Genomic DNA, 17340 nt, shown 5'->3' on the forward strand with positions numbered 1-17340 from the left:
GTCTGTATCCTCCTCAACTGAGTATCATACAAACAGTACAAGCACTTCCCATAATCTGCCTGATTTGGGGTTTCTTTCCCAAATATTCTGCATTTCAATTGAAATCATATACAAATACCAAAATATCAAATACAAAAAATTATTGACTATAGATTCCAGAAAAACTGACGCTTGTGCTTTCGATGCAAATGAATAGTGATGATGTAAAGAGCACGCTTTTTCTCATTCATCTTTAATATTAAGCATTTTATCACTGTAAACTGTAATGCTCAAAATACAGAATTGGTTTGAGTAGGACAAACTTAAATTAAACAAATTAGTTCAGTTAAATTAACTGCTATGAGTATTTAGAACTTTCTTTTTCTTTTGAGTTCACAGCACTGACATTTTTCATGTAAACTGAACTGTTTCATTGTTTTGAGTTGTATGAAATAATTTCTTTTAATATAGATTAACTTAAGTTTAACTGAAACTGGGCTGGGAACTTTTATTTCACAGCATGCTTTGGCCATAGCACTCGAAAGGGAGAGTAAATGATAAAATTAAGTGTTATATAATGTTTTTTTGTGCAAGATTAATGGTAAGGGAGATTTAGTAGTGATTAATGTTTTGTTACGCTAATTGACTTTCTATTAATGTGGGTTTTTGGAGAGTTGCCATCATGGTGACAAGTGGGGCATGTGGCTTGGTTTGAGAGCAAGTAAGTTACATGTTTTAAGTTGCTGTACTCATTCAGCAAGTGCTATCCCATGCTATTGTTAACATGTTAACTAATTTTCTGAATTCATTTGTTATAGCTAGCAAAATTACATTGAGATAACCTGATCATATTAAGTTCAATGTATAAATGAGTGTACTCAAATATTTAAAGTTAAAAAATTCTCATTCAACTTTTTTTGAGTTCTGACAACTTATTAGGGCTTACAGTAACTCATTTGATTTGCAAGAACTCAAAATAAAAAGTTAATTAACTAAATATTTTATGTTAATTTCTATCAAAATGTATGAGTTAGCTAACTCAGTACCTCAAGTTTGGAGCAATTACCATGCATGAGCACTATAAACTCAAAACTTGACAGTTCTGCTTACTTAAAATAGGGAACATCATAACTAAAAAAAAAAAAAAACAGATGTAACTGATTACCTCAATTTTTTTGAGTTAGCCCAACTTATTTGGGTTTACAGTGTACTGATTCCATTTATTTTTATTTTTTTCCCTCCAAACATTACTAGGCAACCAGTAGTAGAAACGTCCACTATCAACATCACCGCCAGCCACTGGCGGCATGCAGCTTAAAGGGTTAGTTCACTCAAATATGGAAAATCTGTCATTTATTACTCACCCTCATGCCGTTCCACACCCTTAAGACCTTCGTTAATCTTCGGAACACAAATTAAGATATTTTAGTTGAAATACAATGACTCCGTGAGGCCTCCATAGGGAGCAATGACACTTCCTCTCTCAAGATCCATAAAGGTACTAAAAACATATTTAAATCAGTTCATGTGAGTACAGTGGTTCAATATTGATATTATAAAGCGACAAGAATATTTTTGTTTAAAAACAAAATAACGACTTCTATAGTGATGGCCGATTTCAAAACACTGCTTCAGGAAGCATCGGAGCATAAATGAATCAGCGTGTCGAATCTGCTGTTCGGAGCGCCAAAGTCACGTGATTTAAGCAGTTTGACTGTTTGACACATGATCCGAATCAAGTTTCGACACGCTGATTCATAACGCTCTGAAGCTTCCTGAAGCAGCGTTTTGAAATGAGCCATCACTACATAAGTCGTTATTTTGTTTTTTTTGGTGCACCAAAAATATTCTTTTCACTTTATAATATTAATATTGAACCACTGTACTCACATGAACTGATTTAAATATGTTTTTAGTACCTTTATGGAGAGGAAGTGTCATTGCTCCCTATGGAGGCCTCACGGAGCCATCGGATTTCAACTAAAATATCTTAATTCGTGTTCCGAAGATTAACGAAGGTCTTACGGGTGTGGAACGGCATGAGGGTGAGTAATAAATGACAGAATTTTCATTTTTGGGTGAACTAACCCTTTAACAAATGTACTGGTCAATCTCACAACTGCAACTTTATATCTCACAATAGCTTTGTTTTCACCCAACTATTTTTATTTGCATTTTGGGATATTTCAGAAAATTCAGAATGCACATAAAAAAAATGTATTCGCTCATTTGAGTCAGATCATTTTTTTAGCCAATAAGAAAGCATGCACATAAACTATGATAAAAATACATCCTCGATGCGCATCAAAAAAGTTATGCGACGGGACGGCATAACTGAATTAACCAGTGGACCGATCTTTTTGCACAGCATCTGAAATGCCGTTTTGGTTGTTATGATATTTAGCGCAAGTTTATCAGGAACTGACAGTTTTGTTCTCTTCGACTCACTGGATGGAAATGCTGCTTTATTTGCAAATGTTTTATGCAATATTCCAATGTTACACATAAGTTAAATTCACAACTTTGGATGGACAATTTTTGTTTTACAGTTGTGACTTTGTTTCTCATAAATGCAACTTTACTTGTAACTTTATTTCTCGTAATTGTGACACATCTTCTTTAACTTATTTAATATTAGAATTATCTTTTTTATAGTTTACTCTGAGGCAAAAAAGGGTTTCATAGATATAAATCTACTGACAAATAAAGTAATTTTAATGTTTATTTTAAAATTACTTTATAATTATTAATTATATTATAATCATTATTATTAATTATTCTCAGTTGAGTATAAATTGAACTTGCGACCTCTTGCTCTTAAGGCAAGAAATATTCCACATCAGCTCCTGCTCAGGCGGGGCCCGAGCTCCCCTGAGACAGAAATCCTAGAATTGCCCTTTTCTGCATTGTCAGAATGTAGGAGGCTGGGAAAACAGTGTATCATACAATCAGTTGAAGGTATTTCCTAAGCTGCTAGATTTATGTTTTTCCCATGGGCACTTGTGCACTTCATTGGTGGTGGCCTCATTCAGGTTGTTGATCTATGATGCACTTTCTTTTTTTTCTTCACTTTCTGAGGATTGTATTGGGGGCAGGCCCCTCCCCAAGCCTGGGGCCACACCACCTCTCATGGGCTTGGTCTTGCCTCCAACTTTCTCGAATCTGTGCGTGCGCGCAAGTTGGCTGCCGTGACACTGTGAGACTTGTTCTGGGGCGCCTGACATGCCGACAAACAATCAGAGTGAAACATACACAAACACACGTATGCACGCACTTTTCCCAGCCCTCCTTCTGCTGTAAACTTCCACACTCAAACTTCAAAATGCACAACAAAGTTTAGAGATGTGATGTTTTTGCAAAATTCAGCTTAACTGAGTTTTTGGAACATGATCTTGCCCACCAAGATAGCAATGTGAAGACCAATGTGGATCAGCAACAAATCAGACAGTTGTTCATACCAAGTTAAGGTGGTCAAGCTGGTTTTGAGAACAAGGTTGGTGCTAAACCTGCTAATAACCATTTCAGCTAAAAACTAGCTTCCATGCTACAAAACCCAACTACCAGCTTAAACTAGATTTTATATCAGGAGTGAGATACCTGGAGTAATCTCAGCTTGGAAGCAGCCAACTATGCACTTACAGATATGCGCAAAAGCCTGATGTAAACACACACACACACACACGCTTGTTTTTGAGAATTCTGCCCATGTTGTGATCTTCACGTACACGTCTTTCATCACAACACATTATCAGCAATACATATTTGGTATTCACCATAAACGACGGCAGCCCATTAGCAAAGACACACTCTTGTCTTACATCTTGTTGTACACCATGCTAATCTACAACTTTAAACAAAAAGTTTGTACTTACTGCTTTGTACGTGCACTGTACTGGTGCCGTTTTCCTTCCCCAGACTATTCTCTGCCACACATGTGTAATTCCCAGAATCCTCCAGCTTTGCACTGCCGATCTGAACTTTGGAGTTTTTCCTTCAAGAAGAAGACAGACAGAAATATAGGTAAAGAAGGATTCCACTGTAAATATGGAAGCAGGAGAAGGATCATTTTCAAGCCAAAATCACATAGCCTACAGTGCATTGAGCTCTCCAAAATTCTGAAGAAAAAAATCATTATTTACTCACTTTCTGTACTGAATTTACAGACCTATCATAAATATATTCTATATCACGGGTGCCCAATCCTGTTACCTCCCTGCAAAGTTACTAACTTCCTGTTATTTTTGAAGAATTTTCGGAGCCCGATGAGATCGGTCTAAATATGTGTTTAATACTGCAAAATATGCTCGATGTTACTGTCACTGCCCTTGCCGTCCTGAATAAAAGAGAACATCCCAATCGAGTGAAGGGAAACTGTGGTTCCTAATTATTGTAATCCAACATTTGCCTCGCATTTCAGGATGAAAAGACAAACATTTCCGATGAAGGATAATCCACTTCTTACTTCCGAGACTGTGTTATGTTCTATATGACCTTATTATTTTTATTGTGAGTATTAGGCTTATCATTATTGATGATCACTATTGTTGTGCTATGATATTGTAATATTAACCATTATATAATCAGCAGAGAATAGAAACGTTTATGAAAGTGTCACTCCAAAATACAATAGCAAAATATCTAAATATGTATAGTACTTTTATGTTACATTCATACCCATTGTGCGAGCTGTCTCTTTAATACCGCATGGTTTATTTACATGTTGTTGCTGATTGGGCTGACATTTTTGACACACCCACCAAACAAGAGAAAACCCTGTTGCATACCGTTGCAAACCGTTTCCAGGAAACATGTTGTTCAACCCAGAAACCGTAGCAAAACGTTGCGCACCGGTTTAAACTTGAACGTGCCCCAGATCAAACACAAGTGAAGCAGCTAATTAAGGAGGATCTTCAGGAGCAATTGATAATTACCGACAGGTGTGTTTGATCAGGGTTACATCTGAACTCTGCAGGTAGGTAAATCTCCAGGAACAGGATTGGGCACCCCTGTTCTATATGGCTACGTTCACACTGTCAATCCAAATCCGATTATTTGTATATCCGATTGGAATCTGATCTAAAATTATTGACTGTCCACAATGTGTATCAGAACTATTCAGGGGTGTGTTTCTCAAAAGCATTGTTAGCCAACTAACATCACAAGTTCCATTGTTACTAACATAGTTCAAAGATTTGGTGTTTTCCGAAACCAACGTTCAGACTAACATTCGCAAAGAGCATCGCAAACTTGTGTGGTTGGGACGCATAGTTTCTTGTTTTTATGACATGTGGACTTAATAAATCGTTCTCTTGAGCAAAATAAGCAAGCTGACATTAAGTACAATATATATATTTGATTTCGAATATATACAAATGTCATTTACATATTTTAGTTTGTCAAGAGATTTTAAGCACTGTTTTTGAAGAGTGCGCATATGTGCATACGTGCTCTAGTGAATGAATCTGGAAATAACGCAAAATAACTGAGAAAAATGAGAATTAGTCCTCAGATTCCATGTCCGTAATTTATAGCAAAAAAAGTCTAGCATTAATTCAATCTCAAACGGATTAATTTAAAGAAGTTATTACTCCACCACCTGCGTGACAATACGGTTGTCGTGACTACCTAGTTGATTTGTTCAACTATGCATCGTATTATGGTAGTGAAGCAGAGAGTTACATCATTAATGCACCCCAGATCAGATTTGAGTGTCCATGCTGCTCTTTTGTTTTCCGGAATATCTGCATTGGTTTCTATGGCAATGACGTTGCATTGGTAGGTATACGCCAACAACAACCGTAGCACGCATGGGGTTTGCAATACAGATGTTGTCTTATTTACAACATGACAATATGTAGGCGCCACGTGCTGGACTACTTTGTCTGCTGAGGCAGCGGAAGAAACGTAGGAGGCTGGTGTGAACAGATTTATTCTGTACTGTAGTATCCGCCGGTTTCAAAACTTGTCTCTGTTATATTGTCGCTCTGCTCATCCGGTACTTTGCAACAACACAACCTTGTTTCTACAGCGATTTTGAGCATGTTTCCTATAACAACGTCTGACGTTTACGTTTTATGTGGCGTGAGAAATTCACATAAACCATGTGGAGTCTGATTAGAGCAGTCAAACGGATTTCCAGAAATGCAATTTCAAAAAACGGATTTGTAAAAATTACATTTCATGGGATTTTTGGCCATTCACACTTGCTAAATCTGATTGGATTTCAATCGGATATGCACAAAAATCGGATTTGGACTGACAGTCTGAATGTAGCCCATGATAGCTCATAGTGATCATGCTTGTCAAGCTCAAAAAAAAAGTAAATAAATAAACAAACAAGCAAATAAATAAATAAATAAAAAGACAAGAAAATCCATAAAGGATCATAAATGTATACACCATATGAATTGTGTGATATATTCCATGTCTTTAAAAGTAATATGAAAGCACTGTATGAGGGACAGACAGAAATATTCACTAAAAATCTTGAGTTCTCAAATGCACTCTTTATTCAAGCTTTAATGGATGTGTTACTTCAAAGATTTTTACTACTTGTGTTAAAGAAATTATAATCATATATTATGATTCATTTTTTTATTTGTGCCATTATATAATTTTGGAATGATATGATCTTGAGTAATTTAGAGAGGTTTTAGAGAGGTTTTGGACCCTCAAGGTTGGGAGAATAGCTTGCCCACAAGATAAGGCAAGACCAACTCAAACCAACTAAGGTCATTTTAAAACTAATCTAAACTAATGATGTTGTTTTCATTTGTGGTGACCTCTTCCTTTTATCATGTAATTAACAATATAATAGACATGCATGCTTAAACACTTCACTTTAATTACAAGAGCACAGACAGTCTCTATAAAGCTCTTGTCTCATGAGAAGGTCACAATCTACTCTGAGAACTTCTGATACTTCTAAAACTTGAAGTTGGCTTCTGCTGGTGTGGGCTAGTGGACATGCTGACTCACTTGCTGTTCCTGATTCTGATCTCTTTGCTCTTCCTCAGTTCAGCGCCATCTTTGTACCACTTATACTCCGGGGTGGGGTTGCCGGAGGCCTCACACTTCACAATCAGCCTGCTTCCTTCGTCCACCAACATAGAATTCCTCATACGCTTCAGTGTAGGAGCAGCAGCTGAACAATAGAAAGAAAGAATATTGGGTTACAGTACTTTTTCATTTATAACACCAATAGGGTTGATGCAGTGATGGAGCAGAAAAGAAAGGGAGGGACGCAGAGAGAGAAAAATCCAGAAAAGTCTCTTAGCTGGCCAGATGATGTCACCAGAGACACTGGCAGCGTGAGGCAGTCCAGCGCTGAGCTCTATCTGCTCTCAGGGATCAATGCAGCACATTTACAACACTCACAACCCTGCATTTTGAGCTGCTCTTCACTTTCATAAATTTGTGAACACCCTAAAAACATCAACAATGTGATTCACGTTTTGGTGAGTAGCTAACTATGTTAGCGACACTGCTAACTCAACTTCCATTTCTATGTTTTCAACTCAGTTACATAAAATAGTGTGTATTCTAGTTTACGGCTGTTTATTTGTTTCATCATGCATTGTTTTGTGCCAAAAAATAGTGACCCCTTAAGTAGCTAAAGTTAGCTAGTTTGTTTTTAGTATAGCTAATCAACAGTATTTGTCTCACAATTGAGTTCTTTCCTTTCTCATAAGAAGGAAACCCAATTATGATTTGGTGACTACATACCCTGCTGAAAAATCCAGCTAAAACCAGCCTAAGCTGGTTGGCTGGTTTTATAGCTGGTTTAAGCTGGAAGTAGCTGGTTTTAGCTGGTCTCCCAGCCTGGGTTAGCTGGTGTTCAGCTGGTTTAAGCTGCTCTCCCAGCCTCCTAGCTAAACAAAACCCCTCTAAAACCAGCTATGGGAGACCAGCAAAAACCAGCCTGACCAGCTTCAGCAGGGAATAGAATTGATTAATTAGCTGAACTTACGATAAGCAACGAAATACATCAAATCACAGACGTAATCCCAATAAACCCCTTGAAGTCAGTGATCTTCAATAAAAGCTGTGTAAAAAAAAAAAAAAAAGCACGTTGAACACTAATGTTTGAGAAGAAAATGGAATTAAGCTGGGAGACTTAGCTTGTCTTTATACATGTCTTTTGAAATTATGTAACAAGCCACTGATGACAGCTCCTTCATAAAGAGACACTCAATCTCAAACAGTCAAAACACCAACAAAATGGAGGACAACAGCACTGAGAGGAGATGAAGTTGCTACATGTGGGCCGCCACATGCCCAGACGCTGCCATGCATAGTCACTCAGGAAATGCATTATGGGATTAATGTAGTCTCAGACAGCAATCATGCGGCTTCAAAGAGTTCCACAACCCAAGGGCAGAACTGGGCGCTACTGTTTGGCTGTACCCTACTGTCCTGAATGAGAGAAGGGCACATGCTGCCCCAAGGCTGGGGCAGGAGTCTATGTATCTCTCTGGGCCTCCCCAAAGTGAATCCATATAGGCAAGTACACATTTACAATGGCTGCCTCTTCATTAATTGACAACGCACACAATCAATAACTAATTAAAACTCTTCAGCTATTATTGCAAAAGATGCCAAGCATCAAAAAATAAACAGATGAGAATACACAAGCATTAACATCAATTAGAGTCTTGACAGAGGTGGCTAAAATAATCAGCAGTCATCCTAATTTTGGAACTACTGTCCCAATTCCCCGTCCCAGTAAAGGCAGCTGTTTTATCCGAACGTCTGCTTTCATGGCTGAATGGTGCGGTCTGTTCTGATGTTGCGTACCTCAGAGTAACATGACAGTATCTGGCACAATGTTTGGATTGTACTGTCAGTTGAATAACATCTCAGGTTTCCCATGACAGTTTCTAGTGATGAGCATTCTCTCAGAAAAACCACCAAGTGACCGATGTAGTTCTGCTCCACACCGTTTAATACTCACTGCTGCCGTTACCCCTCAGAGGCCATTAGACTGATACGGTACAGTGCACCAGCAATGCAATTCTTTATACAAATATTTAAAGTCACTGTAATCTCCCTGTATATTTGTGCTGAATGAAACCCCCTTGAATTCAATAAGCATAGTTTTCCTTTAATTAAACAGAAAAGATGTTTAATAAAGAAACAAACATCAACACTGACTCAGAAAAAAAAAACTTCGTAGGAATTTGATTTTATGATACCCAATACAAAGTCAAGTGAAAACTTTGTTATATGAGCCTTTATGTGAAGCAAACAGATCTTATCATTCATCTCGAAGCTGGATGAGTAAGCAACGGCCTGACCTTTTTTCTTTTTTTTGTATTGTTAAATTGTAGCTTTTTCTCACCCCAAACCCAGGGCACCTGCATCATTACTCAGCGTGCCTTTGGAGTGACTGTGTTGTGCAACACAGCCTATGATGAATTCACTTCGAATAAGTCTGTGTTTTGCATTACATGCTGCCCAACGTCGTCACTGAGACTTTACTGTAGAAAGCGTGAGTGACCGATGCATACTGGCTCAGAAGGGTGCATTGGGGTCAAATCGGGGGTCAAGAATGTCACGTTTAAGCATATGACATGTATGTGAGGGTTCTATGGAGAATCACTAACATGAGGCATCTTGTTCCGAGTTGCTTTTGTACATGCAGGGTGATACTTGCCCGTGTTCAGATAAGAAGGGTGGGGCGTCTGATTTGTACGTTCCATGTTTTCCCAACTCCAGAGTAATACTCAGAGCTTTGTATAGTCATACTCCATGACAGAGTCATTCTAGACTATTCAGACTCTTAAAAGAAGATCAAACAAAAGCATGTGGTTTATTAAACTTGGTGCTGAAAACGGTCAAGTCATAACTAATGCCAAATGTGCATGATGTATCAAGCATTATCATGTCTCAATTTAAGGAAGAATAAAGCACTACACAGACTGAATAATAACCAGCATTATTGCTTATTTAACAGCAATGCAGCCTCTGCTACTGTGGTTGGAACGTTTGTTTGCGCTTCCTAAGCATGTAGATTATTTCTCCATACCACCCCTCAGGTAACGTATTTCATCAGAGCTTTAACATAACTGTCACACTTTTACGAGAGACATGACACTGTCTTGGTGGCCCTGCCTGTAATTTAGAAATGGCTTGGAAATGCATAACCTGAGGGACAGTGCCAAAGCCCAGTTTAAGCTGCCGAAATCATTCTGCAGTCAGGAGAATGGGAAGGATTATGAAAAAAATGTATAAACCATACAATCTTTGCTATCTAGCCATGGCACAAATCGCAGTTCTTTCACCTTCCCGCTGTTTCCATGGAATCGAACGTTTATTTTCACTTTCGTGTTATGACACATATCTTGTTTGGATACATAGTTTCCATATTCCAAGAAAATTCCTCACGCAATAGCTGTCAGTGTAAGGTGCAGAATCGTGCTGGAGGTGTATGTTTTACATGCGGGAGTGTGGCAATTGAAGATCTCTGTTTGTGTCTATAGCTGTTGTGTTCCTCAGGGATAATAGAAAATAATTCACTGGAGTTTTGCCAGTTTTAAGCATTGTTTTAGTGTCCTGCAGCAGCATGTTTAATAAGACTTCTCTTTATTGCAATTGATTTCATTTTTGTGAAATAACATAATTCCATTTCATTGTATTCATACCAATTAGGCCTATCCGCAAGTTTGAAATAATATAATCAAGTGTACCGTATTGTCTCTTTCTATGTTTTAGTCAAAGTGAGTTTATTAAATAACAGGTTTACTTAACATTTTGAAACAACATTTGAAGTAGAGTTGCAACCTCAGCTGCAATTAAGCAAGCATTTGCTTGGTATGGCAAGTAGCCACATAAAACCTGGTACATCAAAAAATATTTAAAATGCAAATGTGCTTTTAAATGCAAAAATGCTTGTGCAATGGAATTTGACTGCTTATTTTTCTTTTGATATGGCAATGCAAAATTAAAATGCTAGCCTACTGTAAATATTCTGGGGGGAATTGACTATAAGGAAACTGTTTGTTGTTTGTGTACCTGATTGAGTAAGGGAATAATGTAAATATTTTATCCAAAAATTTACTGGTGAAAATATACTGCAAGGCATGCGGTATTTTCTGAGGTAGAGGATGCAGCACACTACTACAATCTGGTATACTTTACCAGTACTGTACAGCATCCCTCCACCACTGTGATCAACATACTTAAAGGGTTAGTTCACCCAAAAATTAAATTTCTGTCAATAATTGCTCACCCTCATGTCGTCCCAAACTCGAATTAAGATATTTTTGATAAAATCAGAGAGTTTCTGAACCACACAGAAACTCTACAGTAGCAACGTTACTGCAACTTTTGAAGCCTGCACTCCTTTCAGTACATCAAATGTGAATGACAACAGTTCAAATTGTTACATAAAGTAGTTATTTTTGTTTTGTTTTTGCGCACAAAAAATATTCTCCTTGATTTTTACATTTAGGTTGAGCCACTGTACACTGTAAAAAAGAATTGTTGAAGCCGATTGGTTTAATCAACAGAAACTCAAAATATTATGTTATCTGAACCACATTAATTATTTAAGTTGATTTGATAAAAGGAAAAAATGTTGTGATAACAAATCATGAAAATATTTTTTTACAGTGTAGTCACATGGACTATTTTAACAATGTCTTTAATACCTTTCTGGACTATATGTCCTATATGTGGTTCGGAAAACCTTCAGACTTCATCAAACCCATCTTAATTTGTGTTTCGAAGATGAACGAAGGTCTTACGGGTTTGGGACGACATGAGGGTTAATGACAGAATTTTCATTTTTGGGTGAACTAACCCTTTAAATATGTGCTTTGAAATGCAGACAGCGTTATTGTGGCTGTATACATGTCTGGTTATAATGCTCCATCACTGCAAAAATCAACCGAAAATATAAACAATGTAATAAAATTTGATTTATTGTATGCTTTCTGGGGGTGGTAATAGTATATAAAAGAGCTGGTAAAATTGGATTTCATGTGGTTAGTGAAAAAAGTTGTTTTTGCACTGAAATACCACACACTCATTTGCCAAACATAAGATGTAACAAAAATCGGTCTGAATTTTATTTACTTACTTACTTACTTGCTTTATTCCTTTTGTGCTAAACATGATCCTGAAACACTTCCTCATCCATTTTAGAAATGGAAACACTTCTACATGCTAAAACTGGTACACAAATTAACAATGCAAAACATCCCGTCATGAGGATATACCCTCCTAACAAGTCCAGTATACTTATTCACATGGGGATTTACCTTTTGAACAAGTAGCGTGTTTCAGCTCTCTCCCACACACGCAATTCACACGTATGCATTGTTACTGAAGGCAAAGCCTGTTTTAGAGAAACAGTAAATATCCATAGCCTGAGGAAATGCTGCGCTATCTCTCACAGCTTGACGAGCTGCGAGATTCAACCGTCATGAAGCCTCCTTGGCCAATGTGCCGCCCTCATGTTGCCGATCAGATTGGATACACTGCTATGATATCCAAAATAGGTATGATGTGTAAATATATGATTCACCACATAAAATCCCCTTAATAATTTCCTCTTTCTTATGAAAACACTTATTAATATGAACAAGATAAGTACAACTTGAAAATCTAAACAGACCATAAACATTTGAGAGGCAAATGTGGAACATATTCAGGTCTCAGCAGTTCCTATCTAGCCACAGTTATTCAACAGACTAAATAAAACCCAACCAATATGTAAAGTGCATGATCACAAAATTCAACAGAATATCTGTATCAACATAACCAGGAACATTGAACAATTTCCAGATATTCTTGTGTATAAACTAAAATGTGGTTTATCACTCAGAGAGAAATGATTCGGTAAGACACAATGACAGAAAGCCATATGCATGTGTGGTCTTGGCAATCAGTTTCGTACAGCGTATGCCAAATATAACCGCATGTTAACACAATCAATCACTTAAAAAATGTGTATATAGTTTGATTTTTTTTTTTTTTTTTTTTTAATAGATCACAGCGTAAAGCACGCCATTTCTCAGAATTATCTACTGTGTATTCTCTGATTCCGTAAGCACTTTGTTGAGTCAGTCATGAATCCCGCATTTCTTTCATGTCATTTTAAATTCAAAACTGAGCTAAATCAGGACCTGGATAAATTTAGCAAGAAGGTGTAGTGTAAACCAAACTAGAATAACACAACTACACACAGGGTTAACACAAATGTCTTCTCTCTCAAGAGGCACTGTATAAAACTCCTGGGCACTCTTTTTTTATTCACAGCTGTGCTTTGTTTCCGTAGACACAGCACAGGTGATTAGTATCGCTTTAAGACACTGTTCTTCTGTACCACATGACAGACACTTTGACGTATATCTGCGACCACAGACAGGAGAAAAAAACACCATCTATTCAATGACATGTCTTACACAAGCACAAGCACACTATGTTAAATTACACCTGTGTTAGTATTGGGAGGTCAAGCGTGTCAAACGTCAGAAAGTAGGACCACATAAAGGCTGGGGAACACAATACTTTCCCTTTCAGAGTCCCCCTCAAATCAAGCCTCGGGGCACGCAGGGGACGGAACACCATCCTGAAGGGATCAGACACTGAAAGACGTTTACATGTCTGTAAATGAATTAAAAGGTGGGGGGAAGGTGTGGGAGAGAGAAAGACAGCACAATACTATGCCTCCTTGTCCTCTCCCGCTAATGTAATTGAAGAGTTTAATATCCAGGTGAATCTACCAAGCACTCAAAATAATTCTGAAGAGACCTGCCATTTGAACTGTAGCAGTTCCTCACCTCAATGTGAGAGAATCACTATTTAAACACTTAGTAGTTGTCCTTGTAAGTATATGATGCACTATTCTAGTGGTGATCTAGCTTTTGATTAGCATATAAGGGGTTCCAAGTCCCCAACCTAATATACAATCTAAACAAAATTTAAATCAAACTGACTGCCAGTGTTAATGCACATTGGTCAGATGGGGAACAGCAGCTTTGGCAAAATCTAATAGCTCCTGTTTTACTGCACTGCTAAATAGTATGTGTTTCAACTGTGGGCAAATATGCAAATTATGGCAGAATTTGAGGTTTAGAGCAAATTCTAATGAACTTGATATATTTAGACATGTGACTTCTGTCGCAGCATTTTAAACACTTTTTTTTTTTACATTAATCATGCAACTTAATACACCTGACTCAAAACTTTAAGACATATGCCCCTCTGAATGGGCGCGACGCTTCTGGAAACAGGAGAAAGATGGGAGTCTTCCATTAGAAGTGTGAATCATCCCATCATAAACCACCATAGCGGGGTATGTGACTAGGCAATAAGGGATTTGCCTCTCTCCTGCTGTGTCTCCCTCCTCGACCTCAGGGTCAGACTGCAGTGACAAGCTATGACTTGCAGCAGCACAGACTCTTCAGCCCCCATTCAAGAAAATCTAAGCCATGACGTTTGAAAGGTTTCACAGCAACGACCCTGAAGTGCAATCCAGTGGAGAAAATGTGTGGCAGCCTCTTGCAGAAGTGTAGAAAGTCAGAACCAGTGCAGAAATAAGAACAAGCCCTTTGCAAGTACTTGAGGAATGAAAGTCCATGAGAGGCAGCCCACAGTTTGGCTGAATCTCGGTAACAATGCAACTCATTAGGCGAGAATATGCCGAAATCAGGTAAGTGGTGTAGGTGAGAGTGCTGGGAAAAGCCGCCACCACATGTGAAACAGGAAAACTGGAGTAGGAGTTTATCAACCACGCCAAACTGAATAGGGATCTGGCTTGCACGCAAAACAAACATTAATACAACAATTGCGCACTTATGCCACAAAGGTTAGATATGCTGCTACACGTTGAGTGCTTTAAGATGTCCACCTGTGTGACAAACATATGAGGCAAGACAAGGGAATAGATTCTTTCACATGTCTTACAGCCCAGAACCCGCTCCTGCAATATGCACACACCTTACGTATGTTTTTTATTTACCTTCTGAAGGATCTTTGCTCTCCTTTCGTCCTTTCTTTCCTCCCCTTTTTTTCCCAAGACCTTCCTTCTTCTTACCTTCTGACATTGTGTCAGTACCAAAACAAGAGAGGAAAAATGTAAATCCACAATGGAAAGAAAATACAAATAGTCCTATGGGGAGTGTGACTGGCGCACTTGAAACTCTGAACTTGTCAGAGCGTTTGGTCTCCTATATACACTCACTCTCTCACATCATACAGGAAAATAGAGAGTGGAAGACAGTAGAGGAGAGAGAGAGAGGGAGAGAGAGAAGGGGAGGGGAAGAAAGGGAGGGAGCAAAGGGAGGCATTTCCCATTGCTGTCAAGCAATTAACTGTTCCATGCCTGGATGGATCTTTCAGTATCTTCCAGGCCCTGGAGCTAGTGCTTGGAGACACCACAGGATCAGGCCTTTTCAGCTCACCTTTAACTCTTGGCCCTATCCCTTTCCACCTCTCTCCCCGAGTTTCAGCAGACTGCAGAATCCACACCTCAGCTGATCTGTAAAGCTGACCCCTAGATGATCTCTCCCCACACACTGCTCTAGCACCCGTATAGAGATAACCTAGCCAAATGCATTCAGTGACACAGCAACAATAAAGGTCAAAATCCCATAATTCCAACATTTTAGATGTTGGATTCTTATTCCAATAATGTATGCGTGACATGACACAAAACAATCCTACTGTTCTCTCTCTCTCTCTTTCCATTTATACACCACAATGTCCCTCTCTACCTCCTGCTTTCTCTCTCTCTCTCTTTCCTCTTTGCTCCCAGTTTCCCATCCTCTACTGTAAACGAGTCACAACATGTTCCTGATAGTGTCTCTCTCCGCTAGAGTGTCGTCAGGAATCCCAACAGTGAGCACGCAACCACAGAGTGGAAATCTTGTGAGAGCCCAGAAAAAATAAAGCCACAGTGTTACACCTCCAATGCCTATGCAGGAGGTACGAGAGAAAGAAAGAAAGAAAGAAAGAAAGAAAGAAAGAAAGAAAGAAAGAAAGAAAGAAAGAAAGAAAGAAAGAAAGAAAGAAAGAAAGAAAGAAAGTAAAAAAGGAATGTAGAAGACAAACAGACAGACAGGAAAGACGACAAATTCAGTAAGGTTATAGGAAAAGAGGAAGGAAGGAAGGAAGGAAGGAAAGAAAGAAAGAAAGAAAGAAAGAAAGAAAGAAAGAAAGAAAGAAAGAAAGAAAGAAAGAAAGAAAGAAAGAAAGAAAGAAAGAAAGAAAGAAAGGAAGGAAGGAAGGAAGGAAGGAAGGAAGGAAGACATGAAGGATGAAAAATGAAACAGGAAGAGTACAGACAGACAGGAAGGAAGGAAAAATAAAAAATACAGTGATATTAGGAAAAAAGAAAGACAGGAAGGAAGACTGACAAAAAGAAATGATGGACAGAATAATGAAAGAAATAAGGAAAGACAGGAAGAAGACAGACAGGAAGGTAGAAAGTATAGACAGACAGGAAGGTATGAAGATAGGAAGGAAACATAAAAGAAAGAAAGGTGCAGGAATATAAACTACAGTTATGGGAATAAATCTGGAATAAATCTAGCAGTCCCACATGGACAGTTTTAAAGGGTCCATCCAAAAGCTTGGGGCACTGGTTGGCTGTAAGCCAGTCACATGATTCTTGAGATGAAAATATCAGAGGCCATCATAGCCCTATTCCATAAAATATAACTAGGGAGGAATATAGAGCTAAACAGGAAAAACAGTTCAACTGACGTTTATGTGACACCTGCACTGGAATGAAAGATGATCAAGAGCACTGATAGTAGAAAAGCACGGGTGAACTATATGATGTGTAGCAAATGAAATACACTTCACAGAACAATTATTTCAGTTCTTTGTGTGGTCCCGTGTGACTAATGCTGACAAGTTTCTTATGAATTATAAGCTACATACATACAGGTTATGTCATGTCAGGTCCCATGTGGAATGGCAATTTTAAATAACAAACAATGACGATACACTTTTAGATTTAATATTTTAGGTTGAGTGCTAAGCTCAAATACCATTAAAGCCTGCGGCAAATCCCTGTGACTGCATGTGGTATTGTTGTGCCTCTAAGCAAGGCACCAAAGTTCAGATAAGAGACGCAAGATATAGTATCGAAAGTGTCTTCATAAGGGTTTCCTCAAACAAACTCGTATCACCATTCTAATCGCACAAGATGCATCAAGACCAACATCTGTCTGACATGATGTCATTCTATAAACAAACCTCTCCACATCATACTGCAACAAAAGTATCCTATCATCTAAAAACAACCATAAAGGAACCTGTACCTTGATCCCAAAAATAGAGGCATTTCATAGTTCCACAGAGCAACGTTTCATCAACATGAAAGGTAAACAGTTGTGGGCTGTGCTA

At 38.2% G+C, this 17340-nt stretch overlaps 1 protein-coding gene across 4 annotated transcripts in view; it reads right to left on the reverse strand.

Annotated features, from left to right (window-relative positions):
• The window catches only part of nrg2a (neuregulin 2a), a 70802-nt gene extending 55639 nt beyond the window's left edge, over window positions 1-15163 (reverse strand). For all 4 annotated transcript variants that reach the window (XM_067375947.1, XM_067375949.1, XM_067375946.1 and 1 more), the window contains exons 1-3: window positions 14948-15163; window positions 6958-7123; window positions 3852-3970 (exon numbers count right to left, since the gene is read on the reverse strand). In XM_067375947.1, coding sequence (XP_067232048.1) covers window positions 3852-3970; window positions 6958-7123; window positions 14948-15032 — 370 coding nt within the window. In that variant the 5' untranslated portion in view covers window positions 15033-15163. The remainder of the gene's footprint in view (window positions 1-3851; window positions 3971-6957; window positions 7124-14947) is intronic.
• Between the last annotated feature and the right edge of the window lie 2177 nt (window positions 15164-17340).

The sequence above is a fragment of the Chanodichthys erythropterus genome, chromosome 22 (assembly GCF_024489055.1).
Source record: "Chanodichthys erythropterus isolate Z2021 chromosome 22, ASM2448905v1, whole genome shotgun sequence".
NCBI lineage: Eukaryota > Metazoa > Chordata > Actinopteri > Cypriniformes > Xenocyprididae > Chanodichthys > Chanodichthys erythropterus.